General features: G+C 51.2%; 1 protein-coding gene across 3 annotated transcripts in view; it reads right to left on the bottom strand.

Moving 5' to 3' along the window:
* Nucleotides 1–12,538, bottom strand: part of RAP1GAP2 (RAP1 GTPase activating protein 2) — a 142,172-nt gene extending 129,634 nt beyond the window's left edge. For 2 of the 3 annotated variants that reach the window (XM_059908572.1, XM_059908573.1), the window contains exon 1: nt 12,113–12,260. In XM_059908572.1, the coding sequence (XP_059764555.1) occupies nt 12,113–12,219 (107 nt within the window). In that variant the 5' untranslated portion in view covers nt 12,220–12,260. Of the gene's footprint in view, nt 1–12,112; nt 12,261–12,408 lie in introns of those variants that run through there. The other variant, XM_059908574.1, reaches the window with a different exon arrangement.
* Between the last annotated feature and the right edge of the window lie 222 nt (nt 12,539–12,760).

The following is a 12,760-nucleotide window of genomic DNA, read 5'->3' as shown; positions in this document are numbered from 1 at the left end:
CTCTATTTCAACCGTAACGCTGATTCTGCTTTTCTATGCTAACTGGGGTACCAAACTGCCACGTGGGTTTGGGGGAGGCCCAGAGCATAGAAGCCTCCCATTGTCTAACCTGCGCTTCTCTCCCCAACACTCAGCACCAACCACAAAAGGGACTCAGGTGACCCTGACAGCCTCATTTCCCACTATTCCCCAACATGAAATCCACGCCACAGTCCAACTGGGTTCTGAGCATATCCCCTGCTCATCCCACCTCCATTCCTTTGCTTACATATCCTATTTAACTAGAATGTACTTCCCCACTTCACCACTCCCTTCAGAAATCTTGTCCAGGCTCCATGGCCCACCTCAAACACCACCAACTCCATGAAGCCTTCCTCGGGTGGCCTCCAGGGCACCAGGCACCTCTTCTCCAGCACCCACCATCTCCGGTCTTGGGTTCACACTACATGTCTGGTCTCTCCTTTGGGAACACAGACTGCTTGAGGCAGGAAATGTGTCTCATTCTCCTCCTGGATCCTGTTGTCCAGGGCCTGGTACATATCCGGTGCACCACGTATAGTGATGGACGTGAACTGAAACAGCACGAATGAATGTCTGGAACCCAACTCATTTAGAAGCAGGACTGCCACCTGCATTTGCATTTACGGAGAAGAAAGAGAAGGCAATGTTGCAGAGGGGGTGGCAGCACCTTCCAGAAGCGGGGAGAGGTCAGAAGACCTGAGACGCAGAAGCCAGGTGGCCTTGTTCCCATCACTTGCACTACAGCCTGTGTCCTGCTCCGCGTGGCTGTGCCCCTGGGGGACCTTCTTGGCTATCAGTAACCGGTCTTTGTTGAGGTCACACTCAAAAGCCCTTTCTGGCACATTTGCAGATAGAGTTTTCAGACAGCCTGTTTCAGTTACCTCTTGATTTACATACTGTTTCTGCCTTTGCATCTCAGATTAAATATCTTATTAAAATAAACGTTCTATTAAAATACAGATGGCACGGGTAACCCGGGCTCCAACCCAGACCTTCCTGTTCTCATAAAGGAGCAGGAATTTCTGTTCTAATTAGTGAGGAGAGCAGCCAAGAGACCTTTCAGCGTATCTGAAGCCTGACAGGACAGACCCCTCCCCCAACTAAGGCTCCACAGTCCCCCAAGCGCACCCCACCCCCCGGCTAAGGCCTGGTGTTCAAAAGAAGCCCAGCTGCCCGAGAGACCTATCCAGTCCCTTCCTTACAAAATAACAAGGTGCTAAAGTGTCATAGTTCAATATCACCTGAAGCCTTTTCATATACCTGGTGAGATGCATTACAGTCCACTTCATAGAAGGTGAAAGTCAAGGGCAAAGAGGTCAAGTAACTTGGCCAGGGTCACCATGTAATAGGGATAGGAGAAAAGCCTAGAATTTGGCAGTAAACAGACTTGGGTTTGAATCACAGCTCTGCTATACAAGCTGAGTGACATTGAATATGCCACCCCTTTTGTTTTTTGGTTTTTATGGTTTTCATTTATTTATTTATTTATATTTGGTTGCACCAGGTCTTAGTTGCGGCAAGTGGGCTCCTCAGTTGCGGCTCACGGGCTCCTTAGTTGCAGCTCGAGGGCTCCTTAGTTGCAGCACTCAGGCTCCTTAGTTGTGGAATGAGAACTCTTAGTTGCAGCATGCATGTGGGATCTAGCTCCCTGACCAGGGATCGAACCCCAGCCCCCTGCATTGGGAGCACGGAGTCTTAACCACTGCGCCACCAGGGAAGTCCCCTGCCAACCCTTTTGAACATCAGTTTTCTCCTCCATGAGAAATTGAGATGACAATGATCAGTCGTGCAGAGAAAGAAATTAGTGAGGTTTAAGTGCCAGCCCAGTGCCATGCCCAGAGTGGAGCTGAATATTAGTTCCCTTCCCTGTCCCTTCTCTTGGGATTCCTGAGTTTTTGTTCTGTAAAACCCAGCCTCGCATAATTTCTGTTATTTTATTTGTGGGTAATTAGGGAGGGCAAGGGAGGAGGAACATCTACAGGCAAATTAACAGTGGCTATTCTGCAGCCCAGCTCCTGCACGGCACCCAGCCGGGCTGCCAGGACCCCTCATTTCCAATCACAGTGGACCTGCCCCAAACCAAGGAGACCCAAAGGGCATGCAGGGCTGAGACCCAACCCCCAGCCTCCACGTTCAGTTAATTACACATAGAGCTCCCCAACTCTGAGCCTCTTGCTTCCCACACTGTACATCCAATCCCTCAGGGCTGGGGTAGGTGACACAGGTGCAGCCAGGTATGGGTGCTGGGGTGAGCAGGAGGGCACCAGCCCCGTATGGAGCCGGCAGCTGGCACTGTAGGTGCCATGAGGAAGGCGGGCCCAGCCAATGTTGCCATGGCTTCTGATTTCTCAAGAGAAGATGGAAATACACATTTGTAACATGGAACCTTCCAATTTAAAAATATCAGCTTAAAAAAAAAAAAATCAGCTTAAAAGTAGAAAACATATGTGGGTCTAACAAGCCCCCCTGAGAACGGGCAGGGCTTTGTGCTGTTCCCTGCGGCCTCCCCAGCGCCTGCAACAGTGTCTGGTACACAGTGGAGGCTTCATGAGGATCTGAAGAGTGTGCAGGGGCCAGTTTCCCACCTCTGCCTCAGATTACAAACTCCCAGGTGCCAGCAGTTCTGCTGTCCCCACTCTCTGCAGACAGAACACTGTGGTATTGTAGCACATGACAGCGAAAAATGAGGGGGGTCCCGCCTCCACCCTTACAAGGGTCTGTCCTCTAAACCCGGTGAGAGCTGCGCCTTGCTCGGGGGCTGTTACGAGTTGTTCTAGCCCCGAGAGTAAGCACTTATGACAACAGGTATCAGCACAGCGCCCTGATTCTACCACACACATTCAGTGTGGTTGGTAAAGATCTTAATAGTAAAGAAACAGAAGAGTGGGGAGGAGGAGAAGGACAGGGGAGGGGATGGCTCTAACCAACAGCCGGTTCCCTCCTGCCTTTGGAGAAGTGGCCCCGCAGGGTCAGGCCACCCCCGAAGGGCTCCGGGAAGGACTTGGCCAGAGCTCCAGGCTTCATGAAACAGTGTTCATAACTGATAAGCTTAAAAGCAAGTGACAATTTTTCAACCCAGCCTTGCTCCAAGGGCAGCAAATAAACACAGCATCGGCTCCAGGCCCCCACTGAGCACGTCTGGAAGGAGAAGGGAAGGTGAAACCAGGCTCCCTCACCCCTAGAAACCAGTGTGGAGTCTGACCCCATCCACCACGGTTGAACTGGGACTCCCCACTCAGAAATACCACCTCATGACATGAGTTCCCTTTATCACAGGTGTCAAGGCTACCCCAGGTACCACCCAGATGCGAGGCACTGGGCCTGACTCCACAGTAATTATAACTGGAATGTGGAGAGGCCTGAGGGAGCCTGCTGGGGTTCTGGAAAGTGCTACATCTGATCCGGGTGGTGTCTACACAGGCAGATACATATGTGGCAATTCGTTGAGCTGTACCTTTAAGGCTTGTGCACTTACTATGTGGATGTTACCCTTCATGACATTCATAATAACAGCAACAGCATGGAGGAAGCACTTCTCAGAAGCCAGGCACTGCATAAGTGCTTATCCTGGGTTCCAGATAATGTAAGAGTTAAGAGCACAGTCTCTGGACCTCAATAGAACCGAGTTAAAATCCCTGCTCCTAACCGGGCCCGTGAGCCACAACTACTGAGCCTGCGCGTCTGGAGCCTGTGCTCCGCAACAAGAGAGGCGGCGATAGTGAGAGGCCCGCGCACCACGACGAAGAGTGGCCCCCGCTTGCCGCAACTAGAGAAGGCCCTCATACAGAAACAAAGACCCAACACAGCCAAAAATAAATAAATTAATAAAAAAAAAAAAATCCCTGCTCCTCCACCTCTGATTCTGCCCCCAGCAGGCTTCTCGACCTCTGAGCCTCTGTCCCTCACCTGGAAAACAAAGATAACAACTGGTAGAATTAAGATAGATGTGCACGTGAGCCCTTAGCCCAGAGCCTCAAAAACAGTAAGCCTCAAAAGGTGTTGGCTAGGGCTTCTCTGGTGGCACAGTGGTTAAGAATCCGCCTGCCAATTCACGGGACACGGGTTCGAGCCCTGGTCCGGGAAGATCCCACATGCCACGGAGCAACTAAGCCCGTGCGCCACAACTACTGAGCCTGCGCTCTAGAGCCCATGAGCCACAACTACTGAGCCCACGTGCCACAACTACTGAAGCCCACACGCCTAGAGCCCGTGCTCCTCAACAAGAGAAGCCAACCCAATGAGTACCCCACGCACCACAGCAAACAGTAGCCCCTGCTCACTGCAACTAGAGAAAGCCCGCGCACAGCAACGAAGACGCTATGCAATCAAAAATAAATAAATAAAATAGATACAACATTAAAGGAATAAAAAAAAAAAAAGGTGTTGGCTAGGACTTCCCTGGTGGCGCAGTGGCTGGAACTCTGCACTCCCAACGCAGGGGGCCGTTGTTCAGATCCTTGGTCGGGGAACTAGATCCCACGTGTATGCTGCAACTAAGAGTTCGCATGCCACAGCTAAGGAGCCTGCAAGCCGCAACTAAGGAGCCCACCTGCCGCAACAAAGGAGCCCAAGTGCTGCAACTAAGGAGCCCGTCTGCTGCAACTAAGACCCGGTGCAACCTAATTAATTAATTAATTAATTTAAAAAAAAAAAAAGGTGTTGACTTGTTACAATCATTCAGTCCTCAACAACCCGGGACTTTGGTGCTGTAGGGTCCATTGTAACATATGAGAAAAGTGTCCCCTTCCTGCCAACAGCGCTCCCTAAACCGCAGGCATTTCCTCACCATCTTCCCAATTTTCCCCAAATCCATGTACCACCTATTACTTTTCTTAACACTTTTCTTTAAATGACTCGCCATTTTTTACTTAAACAAAGTTACTTTTAAAAACTGTTATGTAACTGTCATACATGGAAAAACAACGTCACTTGACAGAATTCATTTTTTTTAAATAGCTGTTAAAATAAAAAGCACTTGTCCACCTGAAATCATCTTGCCTACCTCCTTTACTTTTTGTGCATCTGGGAGGCAAATAAACTCCGTTTGTTGAGCAGATGGGGGGGTAGGGGCGGGAGGCGGGTCTCATCTGCTTAAAATGACTGAGAAACTTCCTGCGCCCTTCAGCAGCCCCCGTTTGCACAGAAGTGATTTTCGTTGGTTTAACCGAGCAGGCCTGGCAAGCCCTCTATTTGGCAACATCCTGGTAACCAGCCATCTGTGCACCACGCAGGCTCCCAAGAGATAAAGCTGCATTTAGAAAAAAAATGTATATTTGCTAATGGCGACTGTTCGCTAATTCAGACGCCCACTGGCCCCTCTTGGGCATAAATGAAGGGAGCCTGCCTCTGCCTATCAGACAGCAGCCCCAGGACCCCAAATCTAGGAACCCAGAGTCAGGACAGTCCTGGCGCCCAGACCCAGCTTCAGGGTGGGCTGGACTCAGCCTGGACCCTCACATCTATGGGTCCCCAAACCACGCAGAGGCAGGAAGGAGTTAGAGGACTAACAATGGAAATACACATGTGCAAGCAATCAGGTTCATTTCTCTCCAAAATCTCTTCCGGAAGGGAAGGAAAGAGAGGAAAGGGGGAAAATTTCAGACAAGAAAAGGGGCATCTTGAAACCTGTGTCAGAGGGCACTGCAGTATTAAGAGGACCTCGAGGTAAGAAGCAATGGGCACATTTCACCGGGGGAGTCAGTGAGTTCATTCATTCATTCATTCATTCATTCAGCAAATATTTACTGAGCGCTCCTAATGTAGGCAATGATGTGAAAAAGGCAAAGTCCCTGCTCTCAGACAGCTCACCTTCTAGGGGAGGGAATGGCCAATAAATTATTTATTACCTACGGTAGATGATATCAGTGAATGATAAGTGCCATGGAGGAAATAAGTCAGAGTAAAGTAAAAACGGCTGGAGTGAGTTGTTTAGGTTGGATGGTCAGAGAAGTCCTTTTGGAGGAGATGACATTTGAGTTGAGAGCCCGATGATGAGGAAGCACAGTCAATAAAGTCACTGTAAAGAGCATGTACAAAGGGCCTGGGGTAGAAGCAAGCTTGGCATGTTCTAGAAACAGAGAGAAGGCCTTTGCAGCAGAAGTACAGTGATCACAGTGAGTGAGGGGGGACGTGTTAAGAGACAGGTTCACAGAACCAGGCAGGGGAAGTAGACCCAGCTTCAGAGTTTAGATTTAACTTAAAGTGTCTTGGAGGGACTTCCCTGGTGGCCCAGTGGTTAAGACTCCATGCTTCCAACGCAGAGGGCGCGATTCAATCCCTGGTCAGGGAACAAAGATCCCACATGCCATGCGGCCAAAAAAAATAAAATAAAGCCATTAAAAAAAAAAAACTTTAAAAAAAATTTAAAGTAAAGGGTAATGGAGGGCTTCCCTGGTGGCGCAGTGGTTAAGAATCCACCTGCCAATGCAGGGAACACGGGTTCGAGCCCTGGTCTGGGAAGATCCCACATGCCACAGAGCAACTAAGCCCGTGCGCCACAACTACTGAGCCTGCACTCTACAGCCCGCGAGCCACAACTACTGAGCCCATGTGCCACAACTACTGAAGCCCGCATGCCTAGAGCCCGTGCTCCTCAACAAGAGAAGCCACTTCAATGAGAAGCCCACGCACCGCAACAAAGAGTAGCTCCCGCTCACCGCAACTAGAGAAAGCCTGTGTGCAGCAACGAAGACCCAACACAGCCAAAAATAAATAAATTTAATAAATTTTAAAAAAATAATCAGGGTCTTTTCTAAAAAAAAAAAACAAAAAAAAAGTGTAATGGAAAGCCTACAGAGTAGACAGACTTAATTTTATTTGAACTTTTAAAACTCCGCTGTGGCCGCCATCAGGAGAATGGGTAAGGGGGACGAGAAGCGAGGAGACCAAATAGGAGATTAAAATAATGGCTCAAAAGGAATCTAATAAACTCATTTATGCCTCAAATTCTGTTCCTTAACTCCTCAGACTCGCAGTGAAGTTAGAAATGGGAAGCTGGTTAAAGGGAGACATTTGTTCTTTAAAGCAACGACAGCCAACCGGGTCAAACATGAGACAAGAGAGGGCGAGTACCAGGCCCTTCCACAGAGGGCAGGACCCAGCCACCTCCTAAGAAGAGAACAAACAGCCATCTGTTCTGGGGCCTGGGAGCAGACTAGCTCCTGCCTTGTGCCCCTTCCAGCCCTGGGACTCTGGGACTCCAAGGCCAGGACTCCTGGACACTCCTGAGGCTCGGACACCCTCATCCAGGCAGCTTGCAAGGCTGTCACCGGCTCTCCCATGTGAGAACCCAAGTATCATCCATGACACCAGCCTTCAAACCCTAAGGACAAAGCAATCAATGGTTGCTAACATCACAAAAGCAGACAACTGGACAACCTCCACTGGCATGGTCTTACCAAAAAAAAAAAAAAATCAAACCCAAATCTGATGGAGCTTCTAGAACTAAATACCAACTTACAGTTACATAGGGGACAGCAGAACATGTTAAATGACACTCAGAGACTCCATCCACAAAATCCTGACTCTGGGGAACTCCCCAAGACAACACAGTTTCTTCAATAAAGAAGTCGTAAGGGGGAAAAAAGAGTTGGAGGAGAAAACTTATAATGAGACATATCACCAATCACACTGGATTTTGTGAATCCTAACCCAAAAAAACTTTTGAAAAACTTTTAGGAGGCAATTAGGGAAATCTGAACACCAACTGAATGTGATATTAAGAAATTATTGTTAACTAAGGGGGTCTGATAATTGCTAGTTTCTTAGAAGAATTCTTATCTTTAAGATACATGAAATATTTAAGAATGAAACGATATAATGTCTGGGATTTCTTCAAAATAATCTTGTGGGGGAGTGGATTGGTAAATAAATGAAACAAGATTGGCCATGAGTTGATAAGGGTTGAAACTGGGTATTATATTACACTATTCTCTCCACTTTGCAGCACACTTGAGAATTTCCACAATAAAGGGTTTTTTTTAAGCTAGGGATAAACTTTTTCTAATACCGTACACAGGAATAACCCACTAGACATCCTACCGACAATGGAGAGACCAGGTTCATTAGATTCACTGTTCCGCCTCCCCACAGCCTGCCATTCGTGATTTGCTGAATGATGAGTGAATTTATATTTTCCTCCTCATAAATCCCATGGTGAGAGTTGTCCCAAAATAACTACCCCCTGTAAAATGTGGATTTCTCTTTCATTTATGCTAATTGACCTCTCTCCAGTTCAGAATGTCATACCCGCAGCCACACGGACTTTACCCACACATTTCAGAAGGTACAAAATTTGACTGTGTTCCTCTACCTCAGTCCTTCCAGCTAAAGATCCCCGTTTCCCCCTCAGAGGGCACCACTCCCCTCACCATCTACTTCTATTATTATTGAAGGGGTGCTCTGGATTTACCCTGCTCTGCCACATCTATATGCTCTGAAAATCAGAGCGATTTTTTTTTAAACATTTATTTATTTATTTATTTATGGCTGCGTTGGGTCTTCGTTGCGGTGCGCGGGCATCTCATTGCTGTGGCTTCTCTTGTTGCGGAGCACGGGCTCTAGGCACACAGGCTTCAGGAGTTGTGGCACACGGGCTCAGTAGTTGTGGCTTGTGGGCTCTAGAGCGCAGGCTCAGCAGTTGTGGCGCACGGGCTTAGTTGCTCTGTGGCATGTGGGTTCTTCCCAGACCAGGGCTCAAACCGTGTCCCCTGCATTGGCAGGAGGATTCTTAACCACTGCACCACCAGGGAAGCCCCCAGAGCGCTTTAAAGGAGCTCTCCATTACAGGGCTTTCCAAACTTCCATCTCCAAGCAAGTCTTCATTCAGGTGCCTCTTTGGAACCATGCTCAAATTCAGTCCCCTCTCAAACAAAACATTGTTTCTGTAGGATCGCTGGTGATGGAATCCCTGGAAGATGGTGGGAAAGAAGCAGAACCTCCAGGTTGTCCCACAACTCCCAGAGAGCCGTCAGGTCAAGGCTGATGAGCCCTACCCACATTTCTCCAGCTCCAACTGAGGCTGGAGCTTTGGGTACAGTTCTCAGGACCTACCAAGAGTGCCTGGGAGTCTCCTGCTTCTGAGCCCCTATGGGTTACCTGTGTCGTTACCATTCTCCCTGGCACACCTACCTGCCCCCCATATACACTATCTCCAAGTGGCCTGCGGAGGACAGGAAGGTGACAAGGACCACTGGGCCATTACTGCAAGACACACAGTACTTAACATCCCTTATGGCCAACAGCCACAAGCGTTATCTGCACAAGCCTGTCAGTAGAGGTACTGGGAAGATCGATGGGTGAATCAAGCCTTCTGGGAAGGATAAGGAGGGGACCTGAATCTGACCTGACCCTGTGATGAGAGGGGGAAGGAAGGAGGAACTCGGCAAATTTAACACTCATCATGGAGTTTAGGAAGTGCTTAAGAGAGGTTGGCAGCTGCAGCCTGCTCCAGGCCCCCCATGGCCGGTGCCTGCAGAGCAAGGGTCAATCATGTACACGGCACTGATTTCAGACGCTTAAAGACAAAGGAACTCCAGAAAACAAACAGCAAGGGAAGCAAAGGTCATTTAGCACAAACATGAAAGCAAGCCCTCTCTCTCCTTGGTAGGTTAAATCCATGGCCAAAGCCATCAGGATGGCAGGAGCAACAGAAGACTAGGACAAAGGCAGAGGTTAGGAGGGTCACCACTGTATGCCTGCATTGCAGGGAAGAGCACAGTGCATCCAGGAGGAAAGACAAGTACCCTGAGCCTGGGACATCCTCACCCCGGCCAATCCCTTCCTGTCCCCTGTCCACGTCCTTCCCTGTCGCCTCACTGCAGCCCCCCACCCCAAGACCATCTCTGCCCAGGTCCACACCTGCCTGGCTGCCTCCTCGGCCCATGCATGGCTGGTCTGGACTCCTGGTGGGGCTGTCGTCACCAAACATCTTACCTTCGTTTCTGGGACATGGGCCCAGAGAGAGGAGAATGGGAGCAGTTCCAATCAAACCTCTCCATCCCCATGCAGCACTTCCTACCTTTCAGATGCACGTTTACCCACGTTATCGCCCTTGAGCCTTGCACGCCCTTTGTGTGGATGCAGGAACTGAGGCTCAAAGAGATGAAATCTATCACATCACAGTCAACGGAGGAGCCAGGACTAGAGCTTCTAGCCCTCTGTGCAGGGCTTTTGCCGTGCTCCCACATTCTACACTCAGAGACAGATGTGTTCCGATGCATCTGCCTTTCTATGGAGCACGTCTCCCTTCTCATCCCTCAAAACAGGTCCAGGTTGTCTCAGCACAGCCATCCCATATCCTTCTGACTTCAGAGGGTTGGATTGTTTACCCCCACTGTACAGATAAAATGCCAAAGGGCACGGAATAGATGAGAATCAAAGTCTACGGGAGAATGGGGCCCAGACATGGAGCCCTGAGCTCCGGAGTCCTGCTGGCAGCTTCTTCTGCTAGACAAGTGTTCCCTGGGCATCAGTCATTCCTAGATCACCTGCAGAATTTCTGCCATATTCTATACCATTTGTACTATTACTACTGTTTCTACTAAATAGGCTCATTCTTGTGACTTGATACATCTAATTTAAAGGGATGCTTTATATCACCACTGCAAGAGGGAAAATTAGTATCACTGGCCAAAACCAGGAGAGAATCCTAAAAATAAATAGTACAAAAACAACCTAAGTTATAGGCAGGCACTGTTCCCCAATTTAAAGGCCCTGAGCCAGAGGTCTGCTCTCTTTGTTATAAAAGGGAGATTAGCAAGTGTTAAAAAGGTGTTAAAGCCAGACTAGCACCAATCTAAAACTTTCCCCTTGAAGAAATTACAGGGATTAGCAGAGAACTGAAAAGGGAAGAACTTTCTCACTAGGTGACTCAATGTTATTTCATGCTTAACCACCTTCAGTTACTTCACTGAAGACTCATCCTGCACTGTGGGAAACATCAAATTAGACTACGTTATAGGAAGGGGAACAGGAGGGATGAGAGACAACCAAACCATAAGCGGCAACCCATGCCAGCTTCTCCAAGTGCCCCAGTTAGTTCATTGCCCGTCACCTCCCACAGGCACACCCAGCTTCTGGGCAAGCCCAGGGGCCACCAGTCACCACCCAGGCATCTATGGCTCCACTGCCCTTGTCTTAGCCCTTGTCCAATGCAGAACGCAGCACTAACTCCGAACTCCTCTGGAAATTAGGATGCCGCAGGGCCACCAGCAGTTACCCCAAATCCCCACAGCATCTCTGTGGACAGTCAACTCTAATGACCCCCGGTTGCTGGGAAGCTTGGGGCTCATATACCCTAGCAGAGGAGGGAGGCTATGCCAGCCTGTGCGGGCAGCTCCCTGGGGTCTCGTGGACATCACGTCTGCAGCTGGGGGCTGCAGCCCCGGAAACAACCCCAAAAACTCCTTTGTCCATCCCAAACCCCACATCTCTCACCCCATAGGTCCTCCAGCCTATCTCTGAAACCGCCTGAGAGAACGATTTTCAACACCCAGGATTAAACAATTAAGAGAGTAAACCCAAGAAAGGTGAAGAGTCAAAGACAGAAAAACCCAAAGACAGAGGGACACGGAGGCAGGGGTGGATGTGGCAAGCAACCTCCAAACTTGCTCCTCGCCTGCCGGCACCTTGCGCAAAGCTAGCAGATCCCGACCTGGCCGGCACCTCGCGGGCTCAGCCAAGTTGCAGAGAAGCAAATGGCATCCCCAGCGTACTGGGCCATTCGGGCCTGAGCCAGGGACGGTCGCCCGGGTCGGATCAATGCTACTCGCGCTGCAGGCTTTGGGAAGGGCGCCGCGATAGGCAAATTCGGGGAGTGGAAGTGAAGGACTTGGTGACCCTCTGTTGGGGATGAAGTCCGAAGGGTTCTCCCAGCCGCCCTCCGACCCAGCCAATGCCCTGCCCGGGCTTTCCCATAACAGCCAGTGTCGGGGGCTAAGCTTCGAACTCGCTCCCCAGACAGCGCCCGGAGTAGAGGCTTTTCCCCATCCAGCTCGGAGCCAAACGCCCTCTTGGAAAAGTCCACCCCAAAGAAAACGGGAATTTAGCCCGAAAGCAGCGGGAAGGGGGAGGTGGCGCTGCCAGGCTTTACCTTTTCTCTTTACTCTGTTTTCGGGATTTGTGCAGGAGTCCGATGAGCACCACGGCGGCGCGGATCCCCGCCTTTCGGCAATGCATCCTCCCCGCCGGCTGGGACATGGCGAGGCCGCCGGCGGTGCCCGGCCGCGCCCTCGCCCGCCCGCCGCGCGCCCCCGCAAGCCCCGCTCCGCGCGCTCCGCGCCGCCCGCTCCCGGCCCCTGCGCCCGCGCCCGGGTCCCCGGCTGCTCGCCTCGCATGGGCCCCGCCCCGCCTAGGTGCGCCCTGGGGGTCAGGTGACTGGGTGCTCACTTCCCGGCGACCTTCAGTGTCTCCTCGGGGCCCGCCAGGCGGCCGGTGCCCGCTCCCCCAGCGCGGGCATTTCCAAGGTTCGCTAGGGGCGCGGCCCGGACGGGCGGCTCCGGGGCTCTGGCTTCGACGCGCCGCCCGCGCCCCGGACCCCGCCCCGGACCCGCCTCTCGGGCCCCGGCCCGGGGCGCCCCGGCTGCGGGCGGTTCAAGCGGCCCGGCCGCCCCCGGAGGAAGGCGGCCGGCTCGCGCTCAGCGCTCCCGGGGCTCGGCGCCCGCGTTCGCCCTCCGCCCCGCGCCCCGGCTCCTTCCCGTCCCGCCGGGCGGCCAGGCCCCAGGGCTCCCTCGCCTCTCCT

Source organism: Balaenoptera ricei, chromosome 20 (genome assembly GCF_028023285.1).
Source record: "Balaenoptera ricei isolate mBalRic1 chromosome 20, mBalRic1.hap2, whole genome shotgun sequence".
NCBI lineage: Eukaryota > Metazoa > Chordata > Mammalia > Artiodactyla > Balaenopteridae > Balaenoptera > Balaenoptera ricei.
The sequence above is the reverse complement of the archived record's forward strand: the minus strand, read 5'-3'. Positions and strand labels throughout refer to the sequence as shown.